At 38.6% G+C, this 14623-nt stretch overlaps 1 protein-coding gene across 2 annotated transcripts; it reads left to right on the forward strand.

Annotated features, from left to right (window-relative positions):
- On the forward strand, nucleotides 1-14186 carry sec62 (SEC62 homolog, preprotein translocation factor). 2 transcript variants are annotated; one of them, XM_083907884.1, is made up of 9 exons: nucleotides 1-37; nucleotides 3488-3596; nucleotides 4888-4993; nucleotides 7242-7443; nucleotides 8538-8633; nucleotides 8725-8785; nucleotides 9337-9456; nucleotides 11566-11652; nucleotides 11854-14186. In XM_083907884.1, exons 1-9 carry the CDS (start codon nucleotides 2-4, stop codon nucleotides 12105-12107), a joined length of 1071 nt encoding a protein of 356 aa, XP_083764010.1. In that variant the 5' UTR covers nucleotide 1; the 3' UTR covers nucleotides 12108-14186. The 2 variants fall into 2 exon arrangements, with proteins under 2 accessions (XP_083764010.1, XP_083764009.1); XM_083907883.1 differs by having other exon boundaries at nucleotides 11566-14186.
- Nucleotides 14187-14623: the final 437 nt, after the last annotated feature.

Consider the following 14623-nt stretch of genomic DNA (forward strand, 5'->3'; position numbering starts at 1 on the left):
CATGGCGGAGCGCAGGAGACACAAGAAGCGGATCCAGGTAACATCACTCACTTTGAATATTAACTCCGTGTCGTGTCGGCGGAAGGGCAACACATAATTACACGCACATTTGCGGAACCTGTTGCGGGACTGTTGCTTACAGTAGCATCCCGGTGGGGAGCCTTTAACAGGCGGGTGAAGCCGAATGATGGCTAAAGAGACGTAGCATTAGCTCGCTAGCCAATACATATATACTGTGTTTAGAAGAAACGTTTCCGAGTTAACGACCTTCACTACCTGTGGCTGTCACATGCTGATGAACCCAGTGTTATAACGTTTATTACAAAGTCTTAACACTTGTTTATGCTGAGCTGTAGAGAGCTGGCCAGTGAGTGATGTGGCTGTAAACGTTTGCTGGTTAAGCTGAGTCAGCTCAAACCAGACGTATTTGCATAACTTGAAGCTGTCTGTGCGAATTATTGTCATATCAACACACTTCATCGCAGTGTACTTTTCTGGGTAGATAACAGCAAGGTCGTGTAGAAAAAACAACAGTTACTCGTCGATTTATCTTAATTCAAGTGTATATGTTGTTTGTCATGTAGTTTTTAGAAGGTGTAAACATGGACAGCAACATGTGTTTAAAATGACTAATTAAGACATAAACTATATGTTAGCTCGTGTATATACCTAGGGCTGCAACGAATATTCGATTGATTACTAAATCTATCGTCAACTTTTTTGATGATCATTTATTTGTTTGAGTGGTTTTTTTTTCAACAATTAAAAGGTTTTTCTGTAATTCAACTTCTTAAATGTGACCATTTCCTGCTTCCTTTACTCCATGTAACAAAGAAATCATTAAAACTGAATCATTTTGTTCAGTTTGTGGACAAAACAAGACAGTTCATTCCCAGGTTTGGTAAACATTGATCAGAACTTTTCAACATTTTCTGACATTTGATGACAGTTGACACGTTTGTCATAGCAGATCCATTTGCAATGCCACACAAGATACAAGGCATAAAGACTACATTAAGTCAGACTTATAACACAGTTGACACTTCCAGTTACTACAATGGATACATGTGACAGTTTCAGCAGACAAAATACAAATATTAGAAAGAGGACCCTGTATCTGGGGTTTGATGTAAAGACTTTATTTTCACAATTTAAAACATGATTGGGATCACATGCAGTGTTGTCTGCCACACTTCTGGTTGGCCATAGTGATTCTAAAGAGGTTGGAAGCAAATCTTTGTTTGACGGAACAATTTGCCTTTGACTGCTGTCCGTCCACTAAGTGCCTTATGAATAAAACTTGTCATATGACTTTAGAAAAGTTGAATGCTCACAATTACAGAAGTATAAAAGAGAAGAAGAGATTGCTTGCTTACCTCAAAGGTTCAAAGATTGCAGAGGAGGTTGTAGGTTTTGTGCTTAGTCCTTTTTCAAAGGAAGGCTATGCTGGTGATTTTCATTTCATCCGTAGAAGTTTTAATAAGTTGAATTTGCGTGCGGTCAGTGAATCAGGCCGATATTTTAATGAGTCAGAGTATACTGCAATTAAGTATTTGTCTTTATGTTTTCTAGAAATATGCTTTATGTCTCAGCATTGGAAAAACTGAAATGGGTTTGAATTAACAGCTATTACATGATTGTTTGCATTGTATGTATTGGTTTTCTTAACCCTATAACACCAAACGTATCATATGTGATACATTCGTTTTTGAGCCCTCCACATGAGCAGTGTTGTTTTGGTCAACGATGACAAAATATTTTCGTTGACGCCACTTTTTTATGACGATAACAAGACGGTGACGAGATAAACACGGCTCTTTGATGACTAAAACATGACGAGACTTGTGTGAGTTTTCGTTGACAAGACGGTAATGGATGAAAATGTTAGTGGGTGGTCTGTCGGACGTTTAAAATGCATGATGTTTCTGCTTATTGTGCGTGTCAATTTCCTAGTTAGGGTGTGGTGATCTCACATTCCAGAGCTTTTGTTGTTTTTTCGGCCTATCACCTGACGGTCATGGAGAAAGCACACGGCTACTTAATATGCACATACTTAGCTGCTGCTTCTGCAGCTGGGTATGTGCTCGTTTAATTTAACCTAGCGATCTTTATGCTAGATGGATTATTTAGCGGCAGAAAGAAAGCAGGACATGACAATAACTGGACACAGTAGTTAGTAGTAGTGGTTAAAGTTAGCTTTTGTTACACTAACGTCAACGGGGTGGAATTGGGGTTCAGCCTAAATCTAAGATGGTTGTCAAAAACAACACTGCACATGAGCAGTGTGACAATTTTTTCCCTGAAAAACCTGATGTATAAAATTATGGGAAACTCGACAGATGTTGCAAGTGCAACTGGGAGAAATGCAGAGTGCATCTTTGTCTGAATAACTGTTTTCAAGCCTGCCATCACTCAAAATAAAAAGGTTGTGAACCGCAAAATAATTTAAAAGTAACTGAAATTATGTCAGTTATGTCTTCCAGACTTCCACCCTGCCAGTTCCATTGTTGCATTGTATTTGTCGGATTTGTTTGTGGATTTTTGTTCAAGAAAACAAAAAATCTTTGAGCCTTGTGACCCACTCAAATATGATACAAATTATAACTCAATGGTTTGGGCTTTACAGGGTTACGTTTGTGTTGAATATGGTTAAAGAGATGTAAATGGTTACATCAACATAAGAGTGAAAATGCACACGACGACTGTCACTTCAAATTTGAATAAGGTGTGACATGCTATTTCTTCAGAGCTGCAGTTGAAAGATTACCCTTGTGTTGAATCAACGCTTTCTTTTGAAAACAGCTGCTCCTTCACAATCTTGATATAGGACCGTTTTACTGCAGTGCAGCAGACCTTAAGTCCACGTTAGAGTTGAATATGGCTGGGTATTGATAAAATATTTTTGATTCGATATTAATATTTGGACTTTGATAACGATTCCTGAACAATATTTTCATAGGGTCCACAGCAGGTACAAATAAATAAATAAATAAAATAGAATATGGGTATAATATACTACACATAAAATACAATTGATATAGTGGTATCTTGCCAGGTTTTTTCTGTACCTGGACCAAAAGCAGCTCTTCTTCTGACTAATTAAACACACTATGATGCACTTTGCAGATTGGCAACACATGCACATTTTCATACAAATTCCTCACATAAAGAGATACTAGTGGGCACAAAATACTGAGCAGCACTCTGACATCTGGGAACCCGAAGCAGCAGCCTTACTGTAAGCCTACCTGGGCTTCCGTATACTGCTTTTTACAGTATGTAGACACACCAAACAGTTGTGAAGAAATCGCAATAATAACGGTTGATAGTGTTGCAACTCATAGGGCATTAACAAAGCAGCATATTAACCTGAGCATTAAGTTTACAACATTCTTGATAACTATCTCTTACGTAATTCACATCATTCGTGTTGAAATATTTGTGGTATTTTCTTATGAATTATTAATCTGTTTGTCTGGCTCTGCAGGAGGTGAATGAACCCACCAAGGAGGAGAAGGCTGTGGCCAAATACCTCCGCTTCAACTGCCCCACAAAGTCCACAAACATGATGGGTCACAGAGTCGACTACTTCATTGGTAAGTGTTAGTTTGTGAGCTGTGAGTCAACAGGCAGAAGCTGCAAGTTACACAACCTCAACACTTTGTGTCACTACACAAAGAGGAGACGGACACAGTTAGCACACAGCTGATTAACATGGTGGAGCATAAAGCAGCAGACCTGAAAACAAGTGATTGTTGGACTTGCATTTACCAAGTGAACACAAACACAACTTCAGGTCAATGATGATGATGTTACTCTGTCACTGCAAGATGTGTAATTTACTATTACCCTTATCAGCGTAAAGTGCAAGCAAAGACTTGTTAGGAGTTAATGTATTCATTATCTACCGCTTAATACTTTCAGGAGGGCTCTGCAGTTTGTCAGAATTTTATTTATTTTCAAATTTCATTTTAAAATAGATTTATGACTTTAAAATGTAACTCTGTAAACCTACAGGAATTCACTGGCCCCACAGTCTTGCTCTTCAGATGAAAAAAAAACAATTTAAATAGTGTTGTTGTTTTTTCATAAAACTAATGAATTAAATCAAATTAATGGTGTAGAATGGTTTAAGTCAATTTGTTTAAAAAACACACAAAAAAAAAACTTCCGCCTCTTCACTTGTTGGTAGTGATGCAGCACTGCAGCCTACCTACCCCTTTGTGGCATTTCCTCGGACACACTAACAAGATGGCAGCAGGCGGTTTAAGAGTTTGTTCCTGAAAAAAAAGGCTCAGTTTCCTCAGCAGCATGAAACTGGTTTGGCGGGGATAGACGCTGAGCAAACCACTGCCGACTGCAAACTTTGTTTAAAGAGTTTGCTACTAAAGGCAGCGAGGAGGTTTGAATAATTTATTTGTCAATAAAACTAGTGCAGTGCCTGTAGGAAGTATGTATTAGCATGCTAAGACCACTACAACGTCTAAAGCTAATCAGCATGCCAATGTCTGCAACCCCATAAAACATGTACTTTTCATAAGGTACATGGTTCCTCTCGAATATTTGGATATTCGCAGATGAGATGAGATTACTCAGGAAATCCGGAGCGAATTGGGTTACTGATAGTGTATTCCTGGCTTGACTATCACCAAAGTGAGAACTATGCACATATCCACATAATTAGACATGGGGTGGTGCTCCCCTGAAACTTGTCCCCTTGGAAACAGTGAAGTCCTGCGATCCACATCCTATGTAAATCTATTTAACATCTGTGCCTTAAACACTGGAGGACACTGACACCCATCAACATCTATTTACAGGACAATATGTTCATGGTGTTTTCAGTACTACTATTTGTGTTATTTTCTGTCTATGTTCTTACATTAGCCTCAAAGGCAGTGGACTGTCTGATGGACTCAAAGTGGGCCAAGGCGAAGAAGGGAGAGGAGGCGCTGTTCACCACCAGAGAGTCTGTGTTGGATTACTGCAACAGGTTGGCTATGAAACAACCCACCACTCAAATATACACTATCTGAGCGCATCAGTAATCACCAGGGCTGTAACAATATGCGTTTCGAAATTGCGACACTCAGACCATTAACCTGTCTCGTGGCGTGAGAAAACAGAATCGCGAAACGCCCTTTCTAACTCCCAGTTATTTTTCCAGTTTGCCACATGATATGAGCTGTTAGTGCTACCAAACTTTTCAAATTACTATTATTTTTATTAGGGGTGTCAAATTATCGCGTTAGTTGTGATTAATTAATTACAGTCATCATTAACGCGTTATGTTTTTTAGTTGCGTTAATCTCTTCTTTACTGATGTCCTCAGTACCGGGGGCAGCGTCAGACGCAGCGACAAAAGCGTCATAAAACTTTAACAAACACAGACATGCTGCATACCCACAGAAAGGTCAGAAACTCAGCTAAAAGCAGTTAAAACACAGATGGATCAAACCCGCAGGAGGTGGAAAAAAACGATACAGCGCACGTGTTTAAAATCGGCACCGGAGCATCAGCGTGATTATGTAAACAGTGGAGAATTCACAGATTCTAACGGTACCATTTTTACTCTACGAACAAGATTCACAGATCCAGCCCCAAAATAAGAGCAACACAACAACTGACTTTCAAGAAATACAAGCGGAAATGTTGTCTCAACTTTGCTGTTTATCAAAACAAGTTATTTCCACCTGAACAAAACTGCTTCTCATGAAGAACTACACTTCCCAGCATGCTTTGGGGACAAATCCCAATCTGATCGATACTAATACTTTGTATTTTTCAACAGTATTGTTTTGTTACAGAAAAGAGAGAAATCTTTGGTTATTTATTTATTTATGTTCAAATCTGTTCAGTGTTCCAAAATATTTGTATATATGTTATATATAAGTAAATAAATAAATAAAATGTTTTTTTTTTATTTAAAAAAAAAAAAAACGTGGAATGTGTCGAACCGTGGGTCAAAAATGGTGATACAAGTCGAATCGTGAGTTTGTGTATCGTTACAGCCCTAGTAATCACACTTTGTTTGGGCGTCTTTTGCGATGACTGAAAAGTCCCCAGTGTTTCTCTCACTGTCAAACACTCTTCGTGCAGCACGTGATGGTGTGATGTTTGTTGTGCTACCTTGCTTCGTTGCAATTTTCGCCAAGCACGACTTGCACAACACCTCGCTCTGGTTGACATCATCCTTTTTAAATCCAAAATACCTCCAAATAATGGAGTATTTGGCACTCATGTCACTTTTCTTTTTCTTTTTGATTTTCCCACCGTATGTCATGTGTGCGAGTGTGCGTCTCAGTCTCCGTCTCCCTCCCGCCCTCCAATGTTTGTCATTGGTTTGCTTCAGCTGTCGATCCACAGCAAACATGAAATAAGGTTTGTGGTTGGCTGGCCGTAGTGGTGCATTCAAGGGCAATCGTAAAAAAGATGTTTATTGTGACTGCCAGAGCTGTACATGCAGGGCGAGCGCGGGGAAAATCTATACTGTTTGTCGTTGCTTTTTCAATATTAAAATCATGAATGTTCATATCTAGATAACGATATATCGGTCAGCCGTAAATTCAACAAATGACCATTTTTAGTTCTTTACAACCTATAAAATGTCTTGAAACTCTGTTGTGCATAATAATTTGGAACAGTGCATTTTGAGATTTTTATTTTTGAAAAAGATACTGTTATCATTGGGAGGTTTGTTCAATGAAATTCGAATTATACTTTCACGGTTGATGACTTGAAAATTATACTGACTGTCATTTGCTGCACTATTTAGGAAAATCTGAGAAAAATGTCATTTGTATATAAATTTGGAACACAGTGTAATGTTATATTCATTGAAAAAGAAGTGCCTTTCCTTAAAAAATAAGGACATTTCTAAGTGACCCCAAACTTTTGAACGGCAGTGTATGTGTTTTTTCCAAAATGATTTATTTGAATATTAGCATGTGCACCTTGACTTAATAATGTTTCTGCAATGTAGAAATCATTTGTTTATTAAGTGTTAAACAATTTACCAAAACGAGTCATTGCTTTGTACCGATGAAAAAAAATATATTTTTTTTTAACAAATGATCAATTTCATCCATAAATTAATTGTTTTTTTCTAAACTACATTTAACTGAAAACAAGTAAATTAAACTGTCAGTGCAAGCTAATTTTTTAAAGGAATATCCTAACTGACTGATGCAGATCCCTTTAAACTGCAATTGTCTAAAATAAATAAATGTTTTCCTCTGCAGGCTTTTAAAGAAGCAGTTCTTTCACCGAGCTCTCAAAGTGATGAAGAAAAAAACTGAGAAAGACACAAAGAAAGAGAAGGAGAAGGAAAAAGAGAAGGAGAAAGCCAAGAACGACAGCAGCAAAGAGGATGATAAAAAAGGGAAGAAGGAGAAAGAGAAGAAGAAAGAGCCTGAAGCTGCTGAAATCAAGAAAGACAAGAGTGTATGTTCACCAACATTTACATCCTCTGTTACAGCACACTCTCTCTCACGCACTTGTGGTTTCATCGCTGATAATCATTGTTGAAACAATGATTCACTGTCAAACAGTCGTACATTTAGTTTTAAATTCACTTTTGAAGAATGGGATTAAGTTGAAGCAGGGTTCTGTATTTCTGCTTCATGACTGCTCACAGTTGCCTTGACATGACTGATCTGCTAAATCTTTTAACCTAACAGTAAGGGGGTGAATATTGACTTTTCTGTACAAGTTCAAAGTACAAAGAGTGACAAACAAAAGGGCATTTTAGTTTGTGAACTTAAAGTCTGCACAGGGTTGATGAAAAGACGATCAACACATTCCGCATCTAAAATCTGAATAAATACAGAACAATGACGTCAGTCATGTTTCCTCATCACTTCTATCAATAATTAAATCCATGTTTGCCAGTATGAAGATGTGAAATTGTCACCTAAACTTTGCCACATAAGACCCAGGTCACATTGTGTTTTATTTGCCACCACTGAACACAGACATTGATAGAATCCAGGTTAGTATTTGCCTGTATTAGCATTTAAACTGGACAGAGAAAGTTAAATGTTTGTCTTATTCACTAACTAAATAACTTAATCAACCTAATTAAAAGGCAAATGAACTAACTTAACTCTCACTGACCATGACTGAGCTTTCTTAGGTCTTCCTTTGGTAAAACTGTTTGCCCTGTAAAGTTTGGCATTTTCAGATTAGCACAGACTGGAGGCCATTTTGAAAAGGCTGCATTTAAGAACATTCATATAAGAAGCCAGAGGTATTTTTAATCGGGCTCTTGGGGCTGATACTCCTGTCATTACTAAGCAATAAAACCTCTGAGCTGCTGAGATGAGCAGCCTCACTGAATTCATTAACACTACATTAAGACATATAATCAAAACAAAGACAATCCTATTGCTCTCAGAGCAGCTTTACTGCAGACATATTTATTTTTCCCTATAGCTAATCTGTTATTTAGGACAGTGTCGCATCAGCTCATCCCTACTCTAGAACATTTTATTTTGATTTACATCGAGTTGTTTTCAAACATTTATTTGAATTGACAGGATGACAGTCCTGGAACCCCCAAGAAGAAGAAAGAGGCAAAGAAGAAGTTTAAACTGGAGCCTCATGACGATCAGCTGTTCGTGGATGGAAACGAGGTGAGTGTGCACAGAGAATAAATCACTCAAGTGTTTGTGATGCTCAAAAAAAGAAAGAAAAAAAGTGGCTCAACATCTCTCTTAACTTTAGGTTTATGTGTGGATTTACGATCCTGTCCATTTCAAGACATTTGCCATGGGACTGATCCTCGGTGAGTCGCAAACATTCTTCACTTCACTTCACCGGTTTCCTCTCTTAAGACCACACAGCTTTCTAAACTTCCTTTTTGGAAACCGCTCATAGCAAGTAGCCATGAGTAGCTAATAACAAATAATGGGCGTTCTGTTGCGTTTCATTTACATCGGAACTTGGAAGTCAGAAAAGCAAACCATCTTGGAATCTGCTGAGGTTGCTTTGAATTTCCAAGCTGGAAATCAGACCTGGAAATGGAACGCACCATTAGTAACAAACTTACAAATATCATACAGACTGGTAATTAAATGCTAACTGCGTATGATCTCTATTTGCTTTTCTATTAGCTTTTCTGCCAGTCAGCTTGGTTGGTTGACTTATCATGCCTTAATCAAGCTAAACTTAACCTCTGTTAATTCCTCATCAAATAACGTAGCTGTTTCTGGTTTGTTCCACACACTTCTCTAAGTTTAGAACAAGTTTACATAAATGATATCAAATATACAAGCCCAGGTTTGACATGGCAATGACTGACTGCATCTGATTTGAGTGTTTTGTTCTGTGTTTTAGTCATTGCAGTGATCGCAGCCACACTGTTCCCTCTGTGGCCAGCAGAAATGCGTGTTGGGGTTTACTATCTAAGTGTCGCAGCAGGCTGCTTCGTGGCCAGTATATTGCTTCTAGCTGTTGGTAAGTGCATCTTCAAAGAAACACTGTTGTCCACTGGGCTCATAAAATGTGCCGCAACAACTCTGCGATCTTTAAACTGAGCCCAAGTACAAGAAAATACCTTTAGATAAAGCAAATGAATTACGACGCACATTGAAAAAGTCAATTCAAATAAGTACGGAAGCGTATTGATGTCGCAGCAGTAAAAACAAAGTAAATCATTCTGACTAAATGTGAAGTTTGATGTTATTGATTTGATTTCATTTTTTGCCAAAATCTCACAGGTTTACAAGACAGCACCATAAGTGAGGTTGCAGCGCTCCATCAACAAAACATTATATTATTACATTGTATCCCACTTTAACAAACACAGACATGCTGCATACCCACAGAAAGGTCAGAAACTCAGCTAAAAGCTCATATAAACCATTCTTATGTTCACGAAACACAGTTAAAACACAGATGGATCAAACAGCAGGAGCGGGAAAAAAACGTCACCGCGCACACATTGAAAAGCGGCACCGGAGCGTCAGCGTGATTAAGTAAACAAAAAAAACACGTGTCAGTTGGACAGCGGAGAATCTACAAATTCCAGCGGTACCATTTTTATCACGGATCCAGCACCAAAATAAGAGCAAAACAACAACTGACTTTCAAGAAATACAAGCAGAAATGTTGTCTTACCTTTGCCGTTTATCAAAACAAGTTATTTCCACCGGAACAAAACCACTTCCAATGAAGAACTACACTTACCAGCATGCTTTGGGGACAAATCCCAGTCTGATTGATCATTACAGAGCGACATTAGATCGTTCTGATTAGAGAAGGGCGAATGTCCGCCTAAATGCGTCATAGGCATTTATGTCCTTTTTACTTGCTAATGAAGTGATTCACATACATTTGGAGACCAGGGTCAGATTCTACGGGTTTAGACGTTTAAAACGAGCTGTCAATCACCCTAATTGACCAAAGTAAGCCAGAGATATGGCGCTGCGTAACTGAAGACGCTACAGAGCCACAGAAACCCTAACCCCATCGATTTAGAGCGAGTTGTCATAGTCTTTTTTTTTTTTTCAAAACAAGTTCTTTTTAGACCTGTAGTGACATATAAATAATATTAAATGGGTTTTTAATAATTTGGCACCTAAGAAATCTCAAATGGCACAGATGATGCCAAGCTGTGCCAAAAGTGAGAACGCCCAAACATCTCTTTAATAAAACCTCTGTAATTTCACTCTACTTCATTTCAGCAGCATCAGACTTTGCACAACTCATGTCCACATGTTGTTACATGACCTCCATGTGTTTTAAGCTCCTACTGCATATTTTAAAGGTGATATTTGCTTTAAAATGCAATATCTTTTTAGGCGAGAGAAAAAAATCCTTCATTTATGCTGTGTTCCATGTACATTTACTCTGACACAGTGGCATCTACAGTGAAACGTACACCTCTGGTGGAATCTCACAAGTGTTATCTGTAGTTTGATATCAAGATAATCCACATAGAGCTTGTAACTGCAGAGATTTACTCTATTTAGTTTTGGCATGTCATTTTCGAGCAGGGACTCCAAAAAGAGGGTCAGGGAAGAAGAGGTTAATGTCTGATGACACATCATGATCATTTTATGTTTCCAACGGGTGTTTGAAATCCTTAGAAATGCTTGAAATTTAATATGTTTTCAATGTTTGAAAAGTACTTGCAATGCAAAATAAGCTGTTTCACAAAAACAGCTGATTGGCTGAATAGTTTACTTCGATGGAGGAAATGGATAATTCTAAAAACTGGGCCTGGACCTCACTGTTAGAAAAGTGGGGGAAAAAAAGTTTGCCCACAGCTACAAGATGCTGGAAAAGCATTACAAATACTCTTGAAGTGCTTGAATTTGACATAGGTGTACATATCATGTTTTATATAGCTCTTTTAAACATGAGTACACGTGCTATGATGTTGTTCTCATGCCAAAGCGAGTACTGTCGAGAATATGGTAACTGGTCCCACAACCTTCAAGTTGAGAGACGACCACTGAGCCACTGTTTGCCCCCAGTGCTAGAACTGTATAATGGAAAAGTGCCATTACAGTAAGTTGCTGTAGTTGATCTCACTGGTTCTTACTCTACTTGTCTTCTCAGCTCGCTGCATTCTCTTTCTGCTCATCTGGCTGGTGACCGGCGGACGCCATCACTTCTGGTTCCTCCCCAACCTGACGGCAGACGTCGGTTTCATCGACTCGTTCCGGCCACTTTACACTCACGAGTACAAAGGGCCGCGAGCCAGCAGCAAGAAGGGCTCCGACAAGACGGACGACATGGACAGCACCGCGTCCACCAAGACTCACAAATCAGACAGCGACGACAAATCGGACAACGAGAAAAAGGATGGAGAGGACGAAGAGGAGGAGAGCAAAGTGGCAGGACAAGAGGAGAGTAAAGAAGCAGAGATAGAGGAAACGGGGACCGACCGCCAATCAGACACGGACAGCGACCGGCGTGAGGACGAAGGCTCGCAGCACAGCAACGGGAACGACTTTGAGATGATCACCAGAGAAGAACTGGAGCAGCACACAGAAGAAGAGGAGGAGGAGGAAGACGAGGAAGAAGAAGATGACGAGGAGACACAACAGAGGGAAGAAGACGGTGGGAATGAGACTAAAGGCCAGACTGCTGAAACATAAACTTCTAACAATCCCATCACTCTCTACTTTTCTCTCAGTCCCTCCCTCCTTCCCTCCTGTGATCCAGGGTCGCTCATATGTCTCTCTAAGGCCACTGAGAGTCTTCATGTTGGGATTCCACCAAACAGTACCAACAGACCAGAACCAGGATAGACATTGAAAAGTCAATGGCCACAACAAAGGCAGAACATATTCAACAACTGAAACTTTAACAACAAAAAAAAGGAGAAAGGAGATGACAGAAGAAGCCTTATCACGGATTTGACTCCTCGCACTTAAACATGATTTATGTTCAAACACTAACTGCCACCGGACATGTTTGCCTGAGGAATTTGTCAACAAAAAAAAACCAGATCAGACCAGCAACTTGTTTTTTCCCCCTGTCATTTCAGCTTCAGATATTTTATTTATTTCCCATCTTTCCATTTAATCTGGAATGTTCTGTAGGTGAAGTCAAATCCAGAACTGAGCGCTGTGGTGCTGAACTAACCAGAAAGAGAAGACGTGTGCTGCCACTAGCTCTGTCCTGCTTTTTATTGTTTTCAATACCGTCTTTGAGCTCCATGTCACTGATACAATCATAGCCACAAAAGCTTTCTTTCACTTTTCTGTGATGGAACAAATGTGTGAGCTTCACATCTTGTTTGATAGCTTTCTCAGGCAGCATGAAGCAAAGCCGGATGGACCAAATCCTTTTACTATGAAAAAAACAAAAAACCATGTCATGTATGAAAAAAACAAATCACGAGTCATAGAGTATGAGGAGATCAGAGTAGCACGGCTATTGGAGGTACTAACTTTCATGAGAATTTTTTTTGTTTTTTAAATGAATGGTTCATAATCCCAGTTTTTGAAATCTGTCTCCTTCACGTTTAATAAAAATATGGGAGTAAATGTGAGCTACTGGGTCACAGCTGCCACACTTCATTTTCTTTTTCACAAAAAGATTGCGGCATTTCTTTTCTGTCGTACCACTTTTAACACAACAAGATAATTCATGAACAGATGCAGAAAAACAAAGAGTGCCAAATACTAACTGCACACTCAGTGATTGATGTGATCCATGCTGATTTAACAGCCAGAGAGGACGGCCCCCGTCCTTCTTTCAGTGCAGTGTCAAACAGGTTGTGTGCAGGTAAAACAAAGATTATTGGTCTCAATGAAACCGTTTGTGTTCACATCTAAACCCGTAAAAAGCTGTGTGAAAATAGTGGCTGTTCCTTCACATCTTCCTCTGGCTAGAAAGTGTTTTCTCTGTCGTCATAGTGAGGATTATATTTAAGTATATTTAAAAGAAAAAAGAAAAAAAAATTGAAATTTATCATTTATATATGGATTATATTGACATCAAATAAATACAGTAACAAACTATAAAACCTTTCTTTTTTTCTTTTGTACTGGGGAAAATAATTGTACTCCTTTATTAATAATACTTGTTTTTGTTTTTATATGTTTAATCGTTATTTAAATGTAGCATTTGGGATTAGAAAACCATGGGAATATTAGCAATCGTCTTGAATTCTTTTCTTTATTTGTTATGTATCACTGAATGTGTCATCAGGTTGGTTGTGCTCAGCCACAGCTGCTTTTCTCTCACCAAGAGTAGTCGGTCATTAACCCCAGGTCATAAAACTAGTGACTTGTGTAACATAGAGCAGTCTGCCATTTCCTACATTAAAAACCCACAATATTTTTAATATATAAAAAAATATACATCATGTACGCTCACCTCGACTGTATTAAGTAGTTTGTTTTCCTGCTCTCATTTAATTTCTTTCATTCCACACATGGGCAATGTGCATCTCTGTGTCCTCTTGAGTTGCCAGTGGCTCAATATTTGCTAATTGGTTTCACAAAAGAGAGAAAATAGCGTAGTCTCCCCACTTGTTACTGACTGCTGCACAGTTATCAGTCTGCTGTATATCGTATTATTATTATTATTACTCTATGCTGCTGCTGCTGCTGCTTCTCATCACACATTTATAGGGGAAATAAAAAAAAAAAATTATCTGGTCAGAAAGAAACTGTGTCTTTTGATCACCTCGTTGTCCACTTTTGGATCAGTGTTGTTCTGAAGACTGTCTCACACAATATTGGAGTATAATTTAATAATAAAAAAAAACAAATGGATGTCTGGAAATATATCTGTATCTTATTATTGCAATAAAAAAGATTAGAACATGTGAGTATTGTGACATTTTCTGCGTCTTTGAGGTTGGACAAAATGAATCAAGAAAATAATTTGATCATTCTTAATTATTATTATTATTATTATTATTATTGTTAGAGCCATATCTATATGTGTATCTGTTTGTCTATTTACAATGTAATTCCTGAGTGCGACGGTAGGTGGCGCTCCGTGCTGTGGTGTTGGGAAAGTTATAAAGCCAACGGCAGGTAATTACTGGGCAGGTGTGCTGCGGACGAGTGGAGAAGTAAATAGTTTTTGACCGTCAGCGTGATCGTGGTGGTGATATTTATTTGTTGCGTTGTGACAACAATGAACATTGTTTGAT

The sequence above is a fragment of the Microchirus variegatus genome, assembly GCF_963457635.1.
Source record: "Microchirus variegatus genome assembly, chromosome: 21".
Classification (NCBI taxonomy): domain Eukaryota; kingdom Metazoa; phylum Chordata; class Actinopteri; order Pleuronectiformes; family Soleidae; genus Microchirus; species Microchirus variegatus.